Raw genomic sequence first — 22696 nt, 5'->3', positions numbered from 1 at the left:
GTGTGGATCAGACACATTGTTATTCTGTGTGGACCAGACACATTGTTATTCTGTGTGGATCAGACACATTGTTATTCTGTGTGGATCAGACACATTGTTATTCTGTGTGGATCAGACACATTGTTATTCTGTGTGGATCAGACACATTGTTATTCTGTGTGGATCAGACACATTGTTATTCTGTGTGGATCAGACACATTGTTATTCTGTGTGGATCAGACACATTGTTTAGGTTAATACATGATGTCATCTGCTATGTCATAACAGCTTCCCGTCTACAGAGCCAAGCGAGATATTTCACCCCAGAAATACACAGTCTCTTTTTGAAGAATATTCTGAATGGAATCGATTATAGCCGAGGAGTTTATCCTGTCATCCCTTTTGAATGTCATCCTGGGTCTAGACCTTGTATCTGGGCTTTATGTGACAGGATTTATTACCCCCCAGGGCTGTGATTCTGTCTGACAGCCTAGAGCAGAGACCCGAGGTAGGACCAAACACTGGCTGTGATTCTGTCTGACAGCCCAGAGCAGAGACCCGAGGCAAGACCAAATACTGGCTGTGATTCTGTCTGACAGCCCAGAACAGAGACCCGAGGCAATACAAACACTGGCTGTGATTCTGTCTGACAGCCTAGAGCAGAGACCAAAACACTGGCTGTGATTCTGTCTGACAGCCTAGAGCAGAGACCAAAACACTGGCTGTGATTCTGTCTGACAACCCAGAGCAGAGACCAAAACACTGGTTGTGATTCTGTCTGACAGCCTAGAGCATAGAACAAAACACTGGCTGTGATTCTGTCTGACAACCCAGAGCAGAGACCAAAACACTGGCTGTGATTCTGTCTGACAGCCTAGAGCAGAGACCAAAACACTGGCTGTGATTCTATCTGACAGCCCAGAGCAGTGACCAAAACACTGGCTGTGATTCTGTCTGACAACCCAGAGCAGAGACCAAAACACTGGTTGTGATTCTGTCTGTAGGTGTTCCTACGGTTCTGTTGAGGGCATCACTAGGTGTTTCCTACGGTTCTGTTGGATCAGAGACAAAGTAGGCCCCTTCCTCGTCCATTTCTGTTAATACAAATCAATCTCATGTTGGTGTAGAGAGCTCCCTGTCGTGTGTGTGTGTGTGTGTGTGTGTGTGTGTGTGTGTGTGTGTGTGTGTGTGTGTGTGTGTGTGTGTGTGTGTGTGTGTGTGTGTGTTTTCTCCTCTCAAGCTCTCACAGCTCAATACACATATAGACGTGTTATCTGAGCAAATATATCATGTTATAGACGTGTTATAGACGTGTTATCTGAGCAGATACATCATGTTATAGACGTGTTATCTGAGCAGATTTATCATGTTATAGACATGTTATAGACGTGTTATCTGAGCAGATATATCATGTTATAGACGTGTTATAGACGTGTTATAGACGTGTTATCTGAGCAGATATATCATGTTATAGACGTGTTATAGACGTGTTATCTGAGCAGATATATCATGTTATAGACGTGTTATAGACGTGTTATAGACGTGTTATCTGAGCAGATACATCATGTTATAGACGTGTTATCTGAGCAGATATATCATGTTATAGACGTGTTATAGACGTGTTATCTGAGCAGATATATCATGTTATAGACGTGTTATAGACGTGTTATCTGAGCAGATACATCATGTTATAGACGTGTTATCTGAGCAGATATATCATGTTATAGACGTGTTATCTGAGCAGATACATCATGTTATAGACGTGTTATCTGAGCAGATACATCATGTTATAGACGTGTTATCTGAACAGATATATCATGTTATAGACGTGTTATCTGAGCAGATATATCATGTTATAGACGTTTTATCTGAGCAGATACATCATGTTATAGACGTGTTATCTGAGCAGATACATCATGTTATAGACATGTTATCTGAGCAGATACATCATGTTATAGACGTGTTATCTGAGCAGCAGATATATCATGTTATAGACGTGTTATCTGAGCAGATACATCATGTTATAGACATGTTATCTGAGCAGCAGATACATCATGTTATAGACGTGTTATCTGAGCAGATACATCATGTTATAGACGTGTTATCTGAGCAGATACATCATGTTATAGACGTGTTATCTGAGCAGATACATCATGTTATAGACGTGTTATCTGAGCAGATATATCATGTTATAGACGTTTTATCTGAGCAGATACATCATGTTATAGACGTGTTATCTGAGCAGATACATCATGTTATAGACATGTTATCTGAGCAGATACATCATGTTATAGACATGTTATCTGAGCAGATATATCATGTTATAGACGTGTTATCTGAGCAGCAGATACATCATGTTATAGACGTGTTATCTGAGCAGATATATCATGTTATAGACGTGTTATCTGAGCAGATACATCATGTTATAGACATGTTATCTGAGCAGCAGATATATCATGTTATAGACGTGTTATCTGAGCAGATACATCATGTTATAGACGTGTTATCTGAGCAGATATATCATGTTATAGACGTGTTATCTGAGCAGATATATCATGTTATAGACGTGTTATCTGAGCAGATACATCATGTTATAGACGTGTTATCTGAGCAGATACATCATGTTATAGACGTGTTATCTGAGCAGATACATCATGTTATAGACGTGTTATCTGAGCAGCAGATATATCATGTTATAGACGTGTTATCTGAGCAGATATATCATGTTATAGACGTGTTATCTGAGCAGATATATCATGTTATAGACGTGTTATCTGAGCAGCAGATATATCATGTTATAGACGTGTTATCTGAGCAGATACATCATGTTATAGACGTGTTATAGACGTGTTATAGACGTTTTATCTGAGCAGATATATCATGTTATAGACGTGTTATCTGAGCAGCAGATATATCATGTTATAGACGTGTTATCTGAGCAGATATATCATGTTATAGACGTGTTATCTGAGCAGATATATCATGTTATAGACGTGTTATCTGAGCAGATACATCATGTTATAGACATGTTATCTGAGCAGATACATCATGTTATAGACGTGTTATCTGAGCAGATATATCATGTTATAGACATGTTATCTGAGCAGCAGATATATCATGTTATAGATGTGTTATCTGAGCAGATATATCATGTTATAGACGTGTTATCTGAGCAGATATATCATGTTATAGACGTGTTATCTGAGCAGATACATCATGTTATAGACATGTTATCTGAGCAGATACATCATGTTATAGACATGTTATCTGAGCAGATATATCATGTTATAGACGTGTTATCTGAGCAGCAGATACATCATGTTATAGACGTGTTATCTGAGCAGATACATCATGTTATAGACGTGTTATCTGAGCAGATATATCATGTTATAGACGTGTTATCTGAGCAGCAGATACATCATGTTATAGACGTGTTATCTGAGCAGATACATCATGTTATAGACATGTTATCTGAGCAGATATATCATGTTATAGACGTGTTATCTGAGCAGCAGATATATCATGTTATAGACGTGTTATCTGAGCAGCAGATACATCATGTTATAGACGTGTTATCTGAGCAGATACATCATGTTATAGACGTGTTATCTGAGCAGATATATCATGTTATAGACGTGTTATCTGAGCAGCAGATACATCATGTTATAGACGTGTTATCTGAGCAGATACATCATGTTATAGACATGTTATCTGAGCAGATATATCATGTTATAGACGTGTTATCTGAGCAGCAGATATATCATGTTATAGACGTTATCTGAGCAGATACATCATGTTATAGACGTGTTATCTGAGCAGATATATCATGTTATAGACGTGTTATCTGAGCAGCAGATATATCATGTTATAGACGTGTTATCTGAGCAGATACATCATGTTATAGACGTGTTATCTGAGCAGATACATCATGTTATAGACATGTTATCTGAGCAGATACATCATGTTATAGACGTGTTATCTGAGCAGCAGATATATCATGTTATAGACATGTTATCTGAGCAGATACATCATGTTATAGACGTGTTATCTGAGCAGCAGATATATCATGTTATAGACATGTTATCTGAGCAGATACATCATGTTATAGACGTGTTATCTGAGCAGATATATCATGTTATAGACGTGTTATCTGAGCAGATATATCATGTTATAGACGTGTTATCTGAGCAGATACATCATGTTATAGACGTGTTATCTGAGCAGATATATCATGTTATAGACGTGTTATCTGAGCAGATATATCATGTTATAGACGTGTTATCTGAGCAGCAGATACATCATGTTATAGACGTGTTATCTGAGCAGATATATCATGTTATAGACGTGTTATCTGAGCAGATATATCATGTTATAGACATGTTATCTGAGCAGATACATCATGTTATAGACGTGTTATCTGAGCAGATATATCATGTTATAGACATGTTATCTGAGCAGCAGATACATCATGTTATAGACGTGTTATCTGAGCAGATATATCATGTTATAGACGTGTTATCTGAGCAGCAGATATATCATGTCATAGACGTGTTATCTGAGCAGATATATCATGTTATAGACGTGTTATCTGAGCAGATATATCATGTTATAGACGTGTTATAGACGTGTTATAGACGTGTTATCTGAGCAGATATATCATGTTATAGACGTGTTATAGACGTGTTATAGACGTGTTATCTAAGCAGATATATCATGTTATAGACATGTTATAGACGTGTTATCTAAGCAGATATATCATGTTATAGACATGTTATAGACGTGTTATCTAAGCAGATATATCATGTTATAGACGTGTTATAGACGTGTTATAGACGTGTTATCTGAGCAGATATATCATGTTATAGACGTGTTATCTGAGCAGATACATCATGTTATAGACATGTTATCTGAGCAGAAGATACATCATGTTATAGACATGTTATCTGAGCAGATATATCATGTTATAGACGTGTTATCTGAGCAGCAGATATATCATGTTATAGACGTGTTATCTGAGCAGATATATCATGTTATAGACGTGTTATCTGAGCAGATACATCATGTTATAGACGTGTTATCTGAGCAGATATATCATGTTATAGACGTGTTATCTGAGCAGCAGATATATCATGTTATAGACGTGTTATCTGAGCAGATACATCATGTTATAGACGTGTTATCTGAGCAGATACATCATGTTATAGACGTGTTATCTGAGCAGATACATCATGTTATAGACGTGTTATCTGAGCAGAAGATATATTAGAGAGATTACTGTTTATCATCTCCCTAATTGTCATGTTGTTCTGTGTGTTCATATCCAGAGGGTTCATGTTGTTCTGTGTGTTCATATCCAGAGGTTCCATGTTCTGTGTGTTTATATTGATGTTTCATGTTGTTCTGTGTGTTTATATCCAGAGGTTTCATGTTGTTCTGTGTGTTTATATTGATGTTTCATGTTGTTCTGTGTGTTTATATCCAGAGGTTTCATGTTGTTCTGTGTGTTTATATTGATGTTTCATGTTGTTTTCTAAATATACTTTAAAGTATTGCGCTTATGCTCTGAGTCTCACCTTATCCCTCTGTGTGTGTGTGTGCGCGTGCACGTGCGTGTGTGTGTGTGTGTCTCTTGCAGGCGAAACCCTCTCCACTTCCACATCATAACGGACTCTACAGCCCAGCAGATCCTAGCCTCTCTGTTCCGTACCTGGATGGTCCCTGCTGTCAGGGTGGACTTCTACGATGCAGACGAACTCAAGGTGAGACACATCTACAGCCGACTTCCCCCCCCCCCACTACTCCTTCTGTTGTCAACATGAGAGATTCTGTACCTCGTCTTTCTCCATCTGACCTCCTCAAACACACACATCCTCTGTTCATCCTGTTTCTGTCTGTTAATCTGGACTGAGGCGTCACGGTTCCTCAACAAGACTGTCTGTTAATCTGGACTGAGGTGTCATGGTTCCTCAACAAGACTGTCTGTTACTCTGGACTGAGGTGACTGTCTGGTTCGTGTCTGTTAATCTGGACTGAGGTGTCATGGTTCCTCAACAAGACTGTCTGGTTCGTGTCTGTTAATCTGGACTGAGGTGTCATGGTTCCTCAACAAGACTGTCTGGTTAGTGTCTGTTAATCTGGACTGAGGTGTCATGGTTCCTCAACAAGACTGTCTGTTAATCTGGATTGAGGTGTCATTGTTCCTCAACAAGACTGTCTGGTTCGTGTCTGTTGATACCGGAGGTTTCATGGTTCCTCAACAAGACTGTCTGGTTCGTGTCTGTTAATCTGGACTGAGGTGTCATGGTTCCTCAACAAGACTGTCTGTTAATCTGGACTGAGGTGTCATTGTTCCTCAACAAGACTGTCTGTTAATCTGGATTGAGGTGTCATTGTTCCTCAACAAGACTGTCTGGTTCGTGTCTGTTGATACCGGAGGTTTCATGGTTCCTCAACAAGACTGTCTGGTTCGTGTCTGTTAATCTGGATTGAGGTGTCATGGTTCCTCAACAAGACTGTCTGGTTCGTGTCTGTTAATCTGGACTGAGGTGTCATGGTTCCTCAACAAGACTGTCTGGTTCGTGTCTGTTAATCTGGACTGAGGTGTCATGGTTCCTCAACAAGACTGTCTGGTTAGTGTCTGTTAATCTGGACTGAGGTGTCATGGTTCCTCAACAAGACTGTCTGTTAATCTGGATTGAGGTGTCATTGTTCCTCAACAAGACTGTCTGGTTCGTGTCTGTTGATACCGGAGGTTTCATGGTTCCTCAACAAGACTGTCTGGTTCGTGTCTGTTAATCTGGACTGAGGTGTCATGGTTCCTCAACAAGACTGTCTGTTAATCTGGACTGAGGTGTCATTGTTCCTCAACAAGACTGTCTGTTAATCTGGATTGAGGTGTCATTGTTCCTCAACAAGACTGTCTGGTTCGTGTCTGTTGATACCGGAGGATTCATGGTTCCTCAACAAGACTGTCTGGTTCGTGTCTGTTAATCTGGATTGAGGTGTCATGGTTCCTCAACAAGACTGTCTGGTTCGTGTCTGTTAATCTGGACTGAGGTGTCATGGTTCCTCAACAAGACTGTTTGGTTCGTGTCTGTTAATCTGGATTGAGGTGTCATGGTTCCTCAACAAGACTGTCTGGTTCGTGTCTGTTAATCTGGACTGAGGTGTCATGGTTCCTCAACAAGACTGTCTGGTTAGTGTCTGTTAATCTGGACTGAGGTGTCATGGTTCCTCAACAAGACTGTCTGGTTCGTGTCTGTTAATCTGGACTGAGGTGTCATGGTTCCTCAACAAGACTGTCTGGTTCGTGTCTGTTAATCTGGACTGAGGTGTCATGGTTCCTCAACAAGACTGTCTGTTAATCTGGATTGATGTGTCATGGTTCCTCAACAAGACTGTCTGGTTCGTGTCTATTGATACCTGAGGTGTCATGGTTCCTCAACAAGACTGTCTGGTTAGTGTCTGTTAATCTGGACTGAGGTGTCATGGTTCCTCAACAAGACTGTCTGGTTCGTGTCTGTTAATCTGGACTGAGGTGTCATGGTTCCTCAACAAGACTGTCTGGTTCGTGTCTGTTAATCTGGATTGAGGTGTCATTGTTCCTCAACAAGACTGTCTGGTTCGTGTCTGTTGATACCGGAGGTTTCATGGTTCCTCAACAAGACTGTCTGGTTCGTGTCTGTTAATCTGGACTGAGGTGTCATGGTTCCTCAACAAGACTGTCTGTTAATCTGGACTGAGGTGTCATTGTTCCTCAACAAGACTGTCTGTTAATCTGGATTGAGGTGTCATTGTTCCTCAACAAGACTGTCTGGTTCGTGTCTGTTGATACCGGAGGTTTCATGGTTCCTCAACAAGACTGTCTGGTTCGTGTCTGTTAATCTGGATTGAGGTGTCATGGTTCCTCAACAAGACTGTCTGGTTCGTGTCTGTTAATCTGGACTGAGGTGTCATGGTTCCTCAACAAGACTGTCTGGTTCGTGTCTGTTAATCTGGACTGAGGTGTCATGGTTCCTCAACAAGACTGTCTGGTTAGTGTCTGTTAATCTGGACTGAGGTGTCATGGTTCCTCAACAAGACTGTCTGTTAATCTGGATTGAGGTGTCATTGTTCCTCAACAAGACTGTCTGGTTCGTGTCTGTTGATACCGGAGGTTTCATGGTTCCTCAACAAGACTGTCTGGTTCGTGTCTGTTAATCTGGACTGAGGTGTCATGGTTCCTCAACAAGACTGTCTGTTAATCTGGATTGAGGTGTCATTGTTCCTCAACAAGACTGTCTGTTAATCTGGATTGAGGTGTCATTGTTCCTCAACAAGACTGTCTGGTTCGTGTCTGTTGATACCGGAGGTTTCATGGTTCCTCAACAAGACTGTCTGGTTCGTGTCTGTTAATCTGGATTGAGGTGTCATGGTTCCTCAACAAGACTGTCTGGTTCGTGTCTGTTAATCTGGACTGAGGTGTCATGGTTCCTCAACAAGACTGTTTGGTTCGTGTCTGTTAATCTGGATTGAGGTGTCATGGTTCCTCAACAAGACTGTCTGGTTCGTGTCTGTTAATCTGGACTGAGGTGTCATGGTTCCTCAACAAGACTGTCTGGTTAGTGTCTGTTAATCTGGACTGAGGTGTCATGGTTCCTCAACAAGACTGTCTGGTTCGTGTCTGTTAATCTGGACTGAGGTGTCATGGTTCCTCAACAAGACTGTCTGGTTCGTGTCTGTTAATCTGGACTGAGGTGTCATGGTTCCTCAACAAGACTGTCTGTTAATCTGGATTGATGTGTCATGGTTCCTCAACAAGACTGTCTGGTTCGTGTCTATTGATACCTGAGGTGTCATGGTTCCTCAACAAGACTGTCTGGTTAGTGTCTGTTAATCTGGACTGAGGTGTCATGGTTCCTCAACAAGACTGTCTGGTTCGTGTCTGTTAATCTGGACTGAGGTGTCATGGTTCCTCAACAAGACTGTCTGGTTCGTGTCTGTTAATCTGGACTGAGGTGTCATGGTTCCTCAACAAGACTGTCTGGTTCATGTCTATTGATACCTGAGGTGTCATGGTTCCTCTACAAGACTGTCTGGTTAGTGTCTGTTAATCTGGACTGAGGTGTCATGGTTCCTCAACAAGACTGTCTGGTTCGTGTCTGTTAATCTGGACTGAGGTGTCATGGTTCCTCAACAAGACTGTCTGGTTTGTGTCTATTGATACCTGAGGTGTCATGGTTCCTCAACAAGACTGTCTGGTTAGTGTCTGTTAATCTGGACTGAGGTGTCATGGTTCCTCAACAAGACTGTCTGGTTCGTGTCTGTTAATCTGGACTGAGGTGTCATGGTTCCTCAACAAGACTGTCTGGTTCGTGTCTGTTAATCTGGACTGAGGTGTCATGGTTCCTCAACAAGACTGTCTGGTTCGTGTCTATTGATACCTGAGGTGTCATGGTTCCTCAACAAGACTGTCTGGTTAGTGTCTGTTAATCTGGACTGAGGTGTCATGGTTCCTCAACAAGACTGTCTGGTTCGTGTCTGTTAATCTGGATTGAGGTGTCATGGTTCCTCAACAAGACTGTCTGGTTAGTGTCTGTTGATACCGGAGGTTTCATGGTTCCTCAACAAGACTGTCTGGTTCGTGTCTGTTAACCCTCTACCTCCTTCTCTTCTGTCAGGCTGAGGTGTCGTGGATCCCCAACAAGCATTACTCCGGTATCTACGGTCTGATGAAGCTGGTGCTCACCAAGACCTTACCCCCAGACCTGCAGAAAGTCATCGTCCTGGACACAGATATCACCTTCGCTACGGACATCGCTGAGCTCTGGGCCGTCTTCCACAAGTTCAAAGGTGAGGCGACTACATCCTTTCCTGTTGGGGTGTAATTGTGCTTCCTGTTGCTTCTGCTAAGGGGGTTGTATTCATTAGGACCCACTAGCAAAACTAAAATGAGTGTTTCTTATTGGACAAGGTCAGTTAGTCCCTCCCTGTTTCAAGTAAGTTTTCTTCTGTTTGGGAAAGGGGGATACCTAGTCGGTTGTGCAACTAAATGTATTCAACTGAAGTGTGTCTTCCTCATTTACCCCTCTGAATCAGAGAGGTGCGGGGGGGCTGCCTTAGTCAACATCCACGTCTTCAGCGCCCGGGGAACAGTGGGTTAACTGCCTTGTTCAGGGGAACAGTGGGTTAACTGCCTTGTTCAGGGCCCGGGGAACAGTGGGTTAACTGCCTTGCTCAGGGCCCGGGGAACAGTGGGTTAACTGCCTTGCTCAGGGCCCGGGGAACAGTGGGTTAACTGCCTTGCTCAGGGCCCGGGGAACAGTGGGTTAACTGCCTTGTTCAGGGCCCGGGGAACAGTTGGTTAACTGCCTTGCTCAGGGCCCGGGGAACAGTGGGTTAACTGCCTTGTTCAGGGCCCGGGGAACAGTGGGTTAACTGCCTTGCTCAGGGCCCGGGGAACAGTGGGTTAACTGCCTTGTTCAGGGCCCGGGGAAGAGTGGGTTAACTGCCTTGCTCAGGGGAAGAACGTCAGATTTCTTTACCTTGTCAGCTCGGGGATTCGATCCAGCAACCTTCCGGTAACTGGCCCAACGCTCCAACCACTAGGCTACCTGCTGGTTACTGACCCAACGCTCCAACCACTAGGCTACGTTTGGTTCCTAATTGAGTAGTCTATTCAGGACGTGAATTTAAATTAAATTGATGATTTGCTTATTGTTCTGTGAGGAGGAAGAGGGAGGTTGGGGGGAGGGAGGAGGTGGACTCCAGAGATTAATGACTCCCTTTCTGGCCCACTGTGTATTACCTTTGGATGGGCTTTGGATCAATCTTCATTAACAGTTCACATTATGCTTCACAACTAGCCAACACCCACCCTGTTCATTCCCCACCCTGTTCATTAACTTTAGTTTCAACCCTGTTACAGTCCATTCTAGGGGACTTCAGTTTCAACACTGTTTTCCTTTCTACCTCTCATCCATTCAGTTAGCTGTCCTTTCTACCTCTCATCCATTCAGTTAGCTGTCCTTTCTACCCCTCACCCATTCAGGTAGCCTGTCCTTTCTACCTCTCACCCATTCAGTTAGCCTGTCCTTTCTACCTCTCACCCATTCAGTTAGCTGTCCTTTCTACCCCTCACCCATTCAGTTAGCTGTCATTTCTACCTCTCACCCATTCAGTTAGCCTGTCCTTTCTACCTCTCACCCATTCAGTTAGCTGTCCTTTCTACCCCTCACCCATTCAGTTAGCTGTCATTTCTACCTCTCACCCATTCAGTTAGCCTGTCCTTTCTACCTCTCATCCATTCAGTTAGCCTGTCCTTTCTACCTCTCACCCATTCAGTTAGCCTGTCCTTTCTGCCTCTCACCCATTCAGTTAGCCTGTCCTTTCTACCTCTCACCCATTCAGTTAGCCTGTCCTTTCTACCTCTCACCCATTCAGTTAGCTGTCCTTTCTACCTCTCATCCATTCAGTTAGCTGTCCTTTCTACCCCTCACCCATTCAGTTAGCTGTCCTTTCTACCCCTCACCCATTCAGTTAGCCTGTCCTTTCTACCCCTCACCCATTCAGTTAGCTGTCATTTCTACCTCTCACCCATTCAGTTAGCCTGTCCTTTCTACCTCTCACCCATTCAGTTAGCTGTCCTTTCTACCTCTCACCCGTTCAGTTAGCTGTCCTTTCTACCCCTCACCCATTCAGTTAGCCTGTCATTTCTACCTCTCACCCATTCAGTTAGCCTGACCTTTCTACCTCTCACCCATTCAGTTAGCTGTCCTTTCTACCTCTCACCCGTTCAGTTAGCCTGTCCTTTCTGCCTCTCACCCGTTCAGTTAGCTTGTCCTTTCTACCTCTCACCCATTCAGTTAGCTGTCCTTTCTACCCCTCATCCATTCAGTTAGCCTGTCCTTTCTACCCCTCACCCATTCAGTTAGCCTGTCCTTTCTACCTCTCACTCATTCAGTTAGCCTGTCCTTTCTGCCTCTCACCCATTCAGTTAGCCTGTCCTTTCTACCTCTCACCCATTCAGTTAGCCTGTCCTTTCTACCTCCCAACCCATTCAGTTAGCTGTCCTTTCTACCTCCCAACCCATTCAGTTAGCCTGTCCTTTCTGCCTCTCACCCATTCAGTTAGCCTGTCCTTTCTACCTCTCACCCATTCAGTTAGCTGTCCTTTCTACCTCTCACCCATTCAGTTAGCTTGTCCTTTCTACCTCTCACCCATTCAGTTAGCCTGTCCTTTCTACCTCTCACCCATTCAGTTAGCTTGTCCTTTCTACCCCTCACCCATTCAGTTAGCTGTCCCCCCCCCTCCCACCCACTGAATGCTCACATACTGACAATGCAGCCCAAATGGCTGTGCACTACCATATATAGTGCACTACTTTTGCCCAAAGCCTCATTTGCCCTGGACAAAAGTAGTGCACTATATAGAGAATAGGGTGCTATAAAGTAGTGCACTATATAGGGAATAGGGTGCTATAAAGTAGTGCAATATATAGGGAATAGAGTGCCATTAGTGCCATTAGAGTGCCACATGGATTCTTGCACATTCACAGGTGTACAGCAACGTGTTAGATGCTTAGTACTCCCTATTTTAAACCTGTGGTTTTATCCCGTTTTTGAAGTAGAACCACCTACAGTGCTGAAACTTAAATTCTTACCACTTTGCTATTTTAATGAATTCAGAACTACTTACAATTCCATTAGGTGTTTCAAACCACTATAGCACAAATCACCTACAGTGCCTACACTGAATTGTGACATCAAAAAAGAATTGTAATTACCATAATGTATTCTATTTTAATGTTTAGAATTCAGAACTACTTACAGTTCAATTAGAATTCAAACCACTCTCTGTTCCATCTAGCCAGCCAATCATTCTTTCCCAAGCAGGGATTCTTAAGCAGCGTATCGCAGGCACATTGGTTTGGATTAACAGTGATTGGTGGTTTAGGATTCTGAAAGTCTAATATTGAAGTCTCCGCCTCCCACGCTTTCTTTTACCCAGGAGACAGTATGCAGATGGTAGCTTGTCATTGTGAATGTTCAGGCAAAGAGGTAAAACTAGCTCTATAGATTCAGGTATCTAGTGCTGCTCCTTCAGCCCCCTGCTGGGTCTCTAACTGTCCCTACAGCCCCCTGCTGGGTCTCTAACTGTCCCTACAGCCCCCTGCTGGGTCTCTAACTGCCCCTACAGCCCCCTGCTGGGTCTCTAACTGCCCCTACAGCCCCCTGCTGGGTCTCTAACTGCCCCTACAGCCCCCTGCTGGGTCTCTAACTGCCCCTACAGCCCCCTGCTGGGTCTCTGTCTCTAACTGCCCCTACAGCCCCCTGCTGGGTCTCTAAATGCTTGTTTGGGTAGAAACCTAGCTAGATGTCTCAGACTGTAGGTTGTTGTTTGGGTAGAAACCTAGCTAGATGTCTCAGACTGTAGGTTGTTGTTTGGGTAGAAACCTAGCTAGATGTCTCAGACTGTAGGTTGTTGTTTGGGTAGAAACCTAGCTAGATGTCTCAGACTGTAGGTTGTTGTTTGGGTAGAAACCTAGCTAGATGTCTCAGACTGTAGGTTGTTGTTTGGGAAGAAACCTAGCTAGATGTCTCAGACTGTAGGTTGTTGTTTGGAAAGAAACCTAGCTAGATGTCTCAGACTGTAGGTTGTTGTTTGGGAAGAAACCTAGCTAGATGTCTCAGACTGTAGGTTGTTGTTTGGAAAGAAACCTAGCTAGATGTCTCAGACTGTAGGTTGTTGTTTGGAAAGAAACCTAGCTAGATGTCTCAGACTGTAGGTTGTTGTTTGGGAAGAAACCTAGCCAGATGTCTCAGACTGTAGGTTGTTGTTTGGGTAGAAACCTAGCTAGATGTCTCAGACTGTAGGTTGTTGTTTGGGAAGAAACCTAGCTAGATGTCTCAGACTGTAGGTTGTTGTTTGGGAAGAAACCTAGCCAGATGTCTGACTGCAGTCTACACTACTACATTATAACAGCGAAGGGGCCACGGTGAACTCTTATATGGGGCTCAGCCAGGACTGTTACTTTAGTAACGGAATGAAAACATTTTTTTTTTAAACGTTATTTAACCGATGTTGATGTTTTGGAAACTAGATGGTTAAACGACCTGTGAACAGCTTGGGGAGATTTAATCCTGTGGTGTTATAGGCCCAGAGTCACAGACCGGCGTCCGTCAGTCAAATGACTAAATATAGTAGTGGTGCTCGCATCTCAACTGATACGTATAAACAACACCCTGAAATGAACCTCATGGTCCGTTTTGTAGCATAACAACATAGACGCTGATACAATAACAACGGGGGAGGTTTGCAATGTCTGTTTGTACGTCTTAACAGTCTCAGGCATCATTACTCACGATTTAATTCAGAATTATCCGTAACCATGGTAGCATCCACATCTATGTAGAAGTGGTTAGAAACATTATTCACATTTTTTTTTTTACATTTTGTAATAAAAATGATTCCAAAATGACACCAATATATTATTGACCGTTTATTTCTATTGAGAAACAAAATAATCTGGAAAAAAAACAAACCAAAACTAACATCAAATGTATCCAACAAGTTGGTAGTCGTTGTGTGTTATGAATATGGGATTCAATATTTATCTTTTTACTACTTTAATACACAGAAGTGAATTTGTCCCAATAGTTTTGCTCCCTTTAAATAGTAGACTATGTACATAAAGTGCTGTAAATTTCAAAACGGTTCACCCGATATGGATGGAAATACCCTCAAATGAAAGCTGACAGTCTGACCTTTCACCTCATAGTCATTCTATGATCAAATCCAAACCTTTGGAGTATAGAGCCAAAATAAGGATATCATGCTTCACTATCCCCATAATTACAGAAGACACTATGTTTTATTCTCAGTAGACTGACTAGTCCAGTATGTGTTTTATTCTCAGTAGACTGACTAGTCCAGTATGTGTTTTATTCTCAGTAGACTGACTAGTCCAGTATGTGTTTTATTCTCAGTAGACTGACTATTCCAGTTTATATTTAATTCTCAGTAGACTGACTAGTCCAGTATATATTTTATTCTCAGTAGACTGACTATTCCAGTTTATATTTAATTCTCAGTAGACTGACTAGTCCAGTATATATTTTATTCTCAATAGACTGACTAGTCCAGTATATATTTTATTCTCAGTAGACTGACTAGTCCAGTATGTGTTTTATTCTCAGTAGACTGACTAGTCCAGTATGTGCTTTATTCTCAGTAGACTGACTAGTCCAGTATGTGTTTTATTCTCAGCAGACTGACTAGTCCAGTATATATTTTATTCTCAGTAGACTGACTAGTCCAGTATATATTTTATTCTCAGTAGACTGACTAGTCCAGTATGTGTTTTATTCTCAGTAGACTGACTAGTCCAGTATGTGTTTTATTCTCAGTAGACTGACTAGTCCAGTATGTGTTTTATTCTCAGTAGACTGACTAGTCCAGTATGTGTTTTATTCTCAGTAGACTGACTAGTCCAGTATGTGTTTTATTCTCAGTAGACTGACTAGTCCAGTATGTGTTTTATTCTCAGTAGACTGACTAGTCCAGTATGTGTTTTATTCTCAGTAGACTGACTAGTCCAGTATGTGTTTTATTCTCAGTAGACTGACTAGTCCAGTATGTGTTTTATTCTCAGTAGACTGACTAGTCCAGTATGTGTTTTATTCTCAGTAGACTGACTAGTCCAGTATGTGTTTTATTCTCAGTAGACTGACTAGTCCAGTATGTGTTTTATTCTCAGTAGACTGACTAGTCCAGTATGTGTTTTATTCTCAGTAGACTGACTAGTCCAGTATGTGTTTTATTCTCAGTAGACTGACTAGTCCAGTATGTGTTTTATTCTCAGTAGACTGACTAGTCCAGTATGTGTTTTATTCTCAGTAGACTGACTAGTCCAGTATGTGTTTTATTCTCAGTAGACTGACTAGTCCAGTATGTGTTTTATTCTCAGTAGACTGACTAGTCCAGTTTATATTTAATTCTCAGTAGACTGACTAGTCCAGTATATATTATGTAGTGTCAGGCAGGTTACTTTAAAGACTTCAAAGTAAATTTCTTGAAAAACATTTTCTCTGATACTCTTTCCCTATTTGTCTTTTCCTCCAATCCTCACTTCCTCTGTCCCTGCCGTCTCCTCAGAGCACATTGCAGGAGAAGGTTTTAACGGCGGGTCCTTTGATCTTCTCCTCCAATCCGGTGTGAGAAGGAGGCGAGGACAGAGGATACTAGCAGTTTTCGGACATTGAGACAAATTGAGAAAGTGCCAACAACGTCTTACAAACACAGTAAACTGTTTCTATCTGTATGGGGAAGGTTTTAAGGGCGGGTCCTTTGATCTTCTCCTCCAATCCGGTTGGAGGCCCAAGCTGTCTCAGAATGTGTTTTCTTCATCTCGTTGATCACTGGTATTAGCAGGGAGGACAAGGACCACTCTGATGGATACTGTCCACTCTAAATCCACACACACACAGACTCTCCAAATCCTCCATTACTTAACTGGATTAAACAGCAGCAGCTACAAACAGCCACATGGTGAAGTCTCTAGAAGAACCAACAGACATTCCACTGCTTTATTATCTACTGCTACTTCCTCTGTTGTTTTACTGACTGCTACTTCCTCTGTTGTTTTACTGACTACTACTTCCTCTGTTGTTTTACTGACTGACTGCTACTTCCTCTGTTGTTTTACTGACTGCTACTTCCTCTGTTGTTTTACTGACTGACTGCTACTTCCTCTGTTGTTTTACTGACGGACTGCTACTTCCTCTGTTGTTTTACTGACGGACTGCTACTTCCTCTGTTGTTTTACTGACGGACTGCTACTTCCTCTGTTGTTTTACTGACTGCTACTTCCTCTGTTGTTTTACTGACTGACTGATACTTCCTCTGTTTTAAAGAGTGACTGCTTCTTCCTCTGTTTTAGTGACTGACTGCTACTTCCTCTGTTTTACTGACTGACTGCTACTTCCTCTGTTTTACTGACTGACTGCTACTTCCTCTGTTTTAGTGACTGGCTGCTACTTCCTCTGTTGTTTTACTGACTGCTTCTTCCTCTGTTTTAGTGACTGACTGCTACGTCCTCTGTTTTACTGACTGACTGCTACTTCCTCTGTTTTACTGACTGACTGCTACTTCCTGTGTTTTAGTGACTGGCTGCTACTTCCTCTGTTTTACTGACTGACTGCTTCTTCCTCTGTTTTAGTGACTGACTGCTACTTCCTCTGTTTTAGTGACTGACTGCTACTTCCTCTGTTGTTTTACTGACTGACTGCTACTTCCTCTGTTGTTTTACTGACTGACTGCTACTTCCTCTGCTTTAGTGACTGACTGCTATTTCCTCTGTTTTAGTGACTGACTGCTACTTCCTCTGTTTTACTGACTGACTGCTACTTCCTCTGTTTTACTGACTGACTGTTACTTCCTCTCTGTTGTTTTACTGACTGACTGCTACTTCCTCTGTTGTTTTACTGACTGACTGCTACTTCCTCTGTTGTTTTACTGACTGACTACTACTTCCTCTGTTTTACTGACTGCTACTTCCTCTGTTTTAGTGACTGACTGCTACTTCCTCTGTTTTACTGACTGACTGCTACTTCCTCTCTGTTGTTTTACTGATGGGCTGCTACTTCCTCTGTTGTTTTACTGACTGCTACTTCCTCTGTTGTTTTACTGACTGACTGCTACTTCCTCTGTTGTTTTACTGACTGACTACTACTTCCTCTGTTTTACTGACTGCTACTTCCTCTGTTTTACTGACTGACTGCTACTTCCTCTGTTGTTTTACTGACTGACTACTACTTCCTCTGTTTTACTGACTGCTACTTCCTCTGTTTTACTGACTGACTGCTACTTCCTCTGTTTTAAAGACTGACTGCTACTTCCTCTGTTGTTTTACTGACTGACTGCTACTTCCTCTGTTTTACTGACTGCTACTTCCTCTGTTTTACTGACTGACTGCTACTTCCTCTGTTGTTTTAGTGACTGACTGCTACTTCCTCTGTTGTTTTACTGACTGACTGCTACTTCCTCTGTGGTTTTACTGACTGCTGCTACTTCCTCTGTTGTTTTACTGACTAACTGCTACTTCCTCTGTTTTACTGACTGACTGCAACTTCCTCTGTTGTTTTAGTGACTGACTGCTACTTCCTCTGTTGTTTTAGTGACTGACTGCTACTTCCTCTGTTGTTTTACTGACTGACTGCTACTTCCTCTGTTTTACTGACTGCTACTTCCTCTGTTTTACTGACTGACTGCTACTTCCTCTGTTTTACTGACTGACTGCTACTTCCTCTGTTTTACTGACTGACTGCTACTTCCTCTGTTTTAGTGACTGACTGCTACTTCCTCTGTTTTACTGACTGACTGCTACTTCCTCTGTTTTAAAGACTGACTGCTACTTCCTCTGTGGTTTTACTGACTGACTACTACTTCCTCTGTGGTTTTACTGACTGACTGCTACTTCCTCTGGTTTTACTGACTGACTGCTACTTCCTCTGTTTTTTTACTGACTGACTGCTACTTCCTCTGTTGTTTTAGTGACTGACTGCTACTTCCACTCTAATGTCATCCCTACCATTCACACCCTCTGTCATCCCTACCATTCACACCCAGTCTAATGTCATCCCTACCATTCACACCCTCTGTCATCCCTACCATTCACACCCTCTGTCATCCCTACCATTCACACCCTCTAATGTCAGGCAGGCAGGCAGGCAGGCAGGCAGGCAGGCAGGCAGGCAGGCACTTGACGTATGAACACTTAGCTGTATTAGTGTCTTTAAGTGTACGAGGTGTTCCCTCACTTAGCTTGTGTCCCCACCAAAAATGGCACCCTATTCCCTATGGATCGTGGTCCAATGTAGTGCACTACATAGGGGATAGTGTTGTATTTGTGTCGTCCTCTGGTACTGGAAGAGGGAAGGAAGGACAGGTTTGTCTCCGCCCGCTAGTTGGCTTTGTCTCGTCCTCTGGTACTGGAAGAGGGAAAGAAGGACAGGTTTGTCTCCGCTAGTTGGCTTTGTCTCGTCCTCTGGTACTGGAAGAGGGAAGGAAGGATAGGTTTGTCTCCGCTAGTTGGCTTTGGCTTTGTCTCGTCCTCTGGTACTGGAAGAGGGAAGGAAGGACAGGTTTGTCTCCGCCCGCTAGTTGGCTTTGTCTCGTCCTCTGGTACTTTCTGAAGTCTTTCACCTTCAGGCTGTGGATGTTTTGGTGGTTTCTGTGAACAAGTGAAGGAAGCTGTAGATGGAGGACATGGTGGTGGTTTCTGGAAACAAGTGAAGGAAGCTGTAGATGGAGGACATGGTGGTGGTTTCTGGGAACAAGTGAAGGAAGCTGTAGATGGTGGTGGTTTCTGGGAACAAGTGAAGGAAGCTGTAGATGGTGGTGGTTTCTGGGAACAAGTGGAGGAAGCTGTAGATGGAGGACATGGTGGTGGTTTCTGGGAACAAGTGAAGGAAGCTGTAGATGGTGGTGGTTTCTGGGAACAAGTGAAGGAAGCTGTAGATGGTGGAGATGGTGGTGGTTTCTGGGAACAAGTGAAGGAAGCTGTAGATGGTGGACATGGTGGTGGTTTCTGGGAACAAGTGAAGGAAGCTGTAGATGGTGGACATGGTGGTGGTTTCTGGGAACAAGTGAAGGAAGCTGTAGATGGTGGACATGGTGGTGGTTTCTGGGAACAAGTGAAGGAAGCTGTAGATGGAGGACATGGTGGTGGTTTCTGGGAACAAGTGAAGGAAGCTGTAGATGGTAGTGGTTTCTGGGAACAAGTGAAGGAAGCTGTAGATGGTGGACATGGTGGTGGTTTCTGGGAACAAGTGAAATAAGCTGTAGATGGTGGACATGGTGGTGGTTTCTGGGAACAAGTGAAGGAAGCTGTAGATGGTGGACATGGTGGTGGTTTCTGGGAACAAGTGAAGGAAGCTGTAGATGGTGGTGGTTTCTGGGAACAAGTGAAGGAGGCTGTAGATGGTGGTGGTTTCTGGGAACAAGTGAAGGAGGCTGTAGATGGTGGTGGTTTCTGGGAACAAGTGAAGGAAGCTGTAGATGGTGGTGGTTTCTGGGAACAAGTGAAGGAAGCTGTAGATGGTGGACATGGTGGTGGTTTCTGGGAACAAGTGAAGGAAGCTGTAGATGGTGGACATGGTGGTGGTTTCTGGGAACAAGTGAAGGAAGCTGTAGATGGTGGACATGGTGGTGGTTTCTGGGAACAAGTGAAGGAAGCTGTAGATGGTGGACATGGTGGTGGTTTCTGGGAACAAGTGAAGGAAGCTGTAGATGGTGGACATGGTGGTGGTTTCTGGGAACAAGTGAAGGAAGCTGTAGATGGAGGACATGGTGGTGGTTTCTGGGAACAAGTGAAGGAAGCTGTAGATGGTGGACATGGTGGTGGTTTCTGGGATCAAGTGAAGGAAGCTGTAGATGGAGGACATGGTGGTGGTTTCTGTGAACAAGTGAAGGAGGCTGTAGATGGTGGTGGTTTCTGGGAACAAGTGAAGGAAGCTGTAGATGGTGGTGGTTTCTGGGAACAAGTGACGGAAGCTGTAGATGGTTGACATGGTGGTGGTTTCTGGGAACAAGTGAAGGAAGCTGTTCATGGTGGACATGGTGGTGGTTTCTGGGAACAAGTGAAGGAAGCTGTAGATGGGTGTAATGCGTGAGCCTGTGGACGTCTGCCTCATTGTCTCTGGTGACCTTGGACATTATCATTCATCTGTCAGCAGCAGTAGACCTCGAGAAAACTACCAGACCCACAGATCTCTGTTTCTCTCTCTCTCTCTCCCTGTCCCTCTCTCTCTCTCTGTCTCTCTCGCGCTCTCTCTCTCTGTCTCCCTCTCTCTATCTCTCTCTCTCTCTCTGTCTATCTTTGTCTCTCTGTCTCTCTTTGTCTCCCTGCCTCTCTCTGTCTCTCTTTGTCTCCCTCTCTCTCTGTCTCTCTCTGTCTCTCTTTGTCTCTCTCTGTCTCTCTTTGTCTCTCTGTCTCTCTCCCTGTCCCTCGCTCTCTCTGTCTCTTTGTCTCTCTGTCTCTCTTTGTCTCTCTGTCTCTCTCTGTCTCTCTTTGTCTCCCTCTTTGTCTCTGTCTCTCTCTGTCTCTCTCTCTCTCTCTTTGTCTCTCTGTCTCTCTTTGTCTCTCTGTCTCTCTGTCTCTCCCTGTCTCTCTCTCTCTCTCTGTCTCTCTCTGTCTCTCTCCCTGTCCCTCTCTCTCTCTCTCTCTGTCTCTCTCTTTGTCTCTCTCTATTCTTCTCCACATGTAATGAAGATGTGATAAGTTCCCTCTACTGGTAGAAGATAGCGTATGGATTCCCTGCTAAGAATCACTGTCTAAAGAAGACTGCCAATAGATACACCATGCATTCTGTTATCTTAGTCTGAATCCCAAATGGCACCCTATTCCCTTTATAGTGCACTACTTTAGACTGGGATCCATATGGTCTGTGGTCAACTATAGTGCACTACTTTAGACTGGGATCCATAGGGTCTGTGGTCAACTGTAGTGCCCTACTTTAGACTGGGATCCATAGGGTCTGTGGTCAACTGTAGTGCACTACTTTAGACTGGGATCCATAGGATCTGTGGTCAACTATAGTGCACTACTTTAGACTGGGATCCATAGGATCTGTGGTCAACTATAGTGCACTACTTTAGACTGGGATCCATAGGATCTGTGGTCAACTATAGTGCACTACTTTAGACCGGGATCCATAGGGTCTGTGGTGCACTATGTAGGGAGTAGGGAGCCATTTGGGACAAAGATTTTGTGACTGTATTTTCTCTGTCTCAACTGCTAATCTATATATATAAGTTATTGAGTCTAATTTTGGTCTGGGGGGGGGGGGGGGGGTGACATCACAATGCCAACGTCTCTGATTGGAGGATCAATATCCACTAACCAGTAACAATGACATCACAATGCCAACATCTCTGATTGGAGGATCAATATCCACTAACCAGTAACAATGACATCACAATGCCAACATCTCTGATTGGAGGATCAATATCCACTAACCAGTAACAATGACATCACAATGCCAACATCTCTGATTGGAGGATCAATATCCACTAACCAGTAACAATGACATCACAATGCCAACATCTCTGATTGGAGGATCAATATCCACTAACCAGTAACAATGACATCACAATGCCAACATCTCTGATTGGAGGATCAATATCCACTAACCAGTAACAATGACATCACAATGCCAACATCTCTGATTGGAGGATCAATATCCACTAACCAGTAACAATGACATCACAATGCCAACATCTCTGATTGGAGGATCAATATCCACTAACCAGTAACAATACAAGTTAATTGTCTGTGAAGAGAAGAAGAAAAGTTACTGTACTGAATATGTGGACGGGGGGACTGGAAACTTCTAGAAAATATGAGACAAGCTCTGGGAAGTCTTTCTGAAAAGGGGGTTGGAGAATTGGGGCGGATTATAAAATGGGGAGGTTGTTTTCATCTCGTCTGCTCTCGAAGTGGCACAGAGAGACCCATCTTTGTTGAAGCTGATAAAATGATTGTATTGATTTAGTTGTTTTGTGTTTCCTTTCCCCTTGTCTTGTCTGGCTGACTTGAAGAGGAGGGTTTTGACAACAGTGGTTTGGGATCTACATCCTCCAGACTAGAAGTTGATCATTTCCGCAGTGAAAAGCCTCTGTTTAGAAGGAATGCATCTGTAAAGGGAGAGACGTTTGTTTGATTCATCTGCGTGTCACT

At 43.2% G+C, this 22696-nt stretch overlaps 1 protein-coding gene across 2 annotated transcripts in view; it reads left to right on the top strand.

Moving 5' to 3' along the window:
- LOC139394124 (xylosyl- and glucuronyltransferase LARGE1) overlaps window positions 1-22696 on the top strand; it is a 153088-nt gene that overhangs the window by 82420 nt on the left and 47972 nt on the right. For both annotated transcript variants that reach the window (XR_011629803.1, XM_071142155.1), the window contains exons 5-6: window positions 5615-5738; window positions 9639-9810. Coding sequence is in view for 1 of the 2 variants with exons in the window: in XM_071142155.1 (XP_070998256.1) it covers window positions 5615-5738; window positions 9639-9810 (296 nt within the window). In the remaining variant the exon portion in view is untranslated. The remainder of the gene's footprint in view (window positions 1-5614; window positions 5739-9638; window positions 9811-22696) is intronic.

The sequence above is a fragment of the Oncorhynchus clarkii genome, unplaced genomic scaffold (genome assembly GCF_045791955.1).
Source record: "Oncorhynchus clarkii lewisi isolate Uvic-CL-2024 unplaced genomic scaffold, UVic_Ocla_1.0 unplaced_contig_13468_pilon_pilon, whole genome shotgun sequence".
NCBI lineage: Eukaryota > Metazoa > Chordata > Actinopteri > Salmoniformes > Salmonidae > Oncorhynchus > Oncorhynchus clarkii.
The sequence above is the reverse complement of the archived record's forward strand: the minus strand, read 5'-3'. Positions and strand labels throughout refer to the sequence as shown.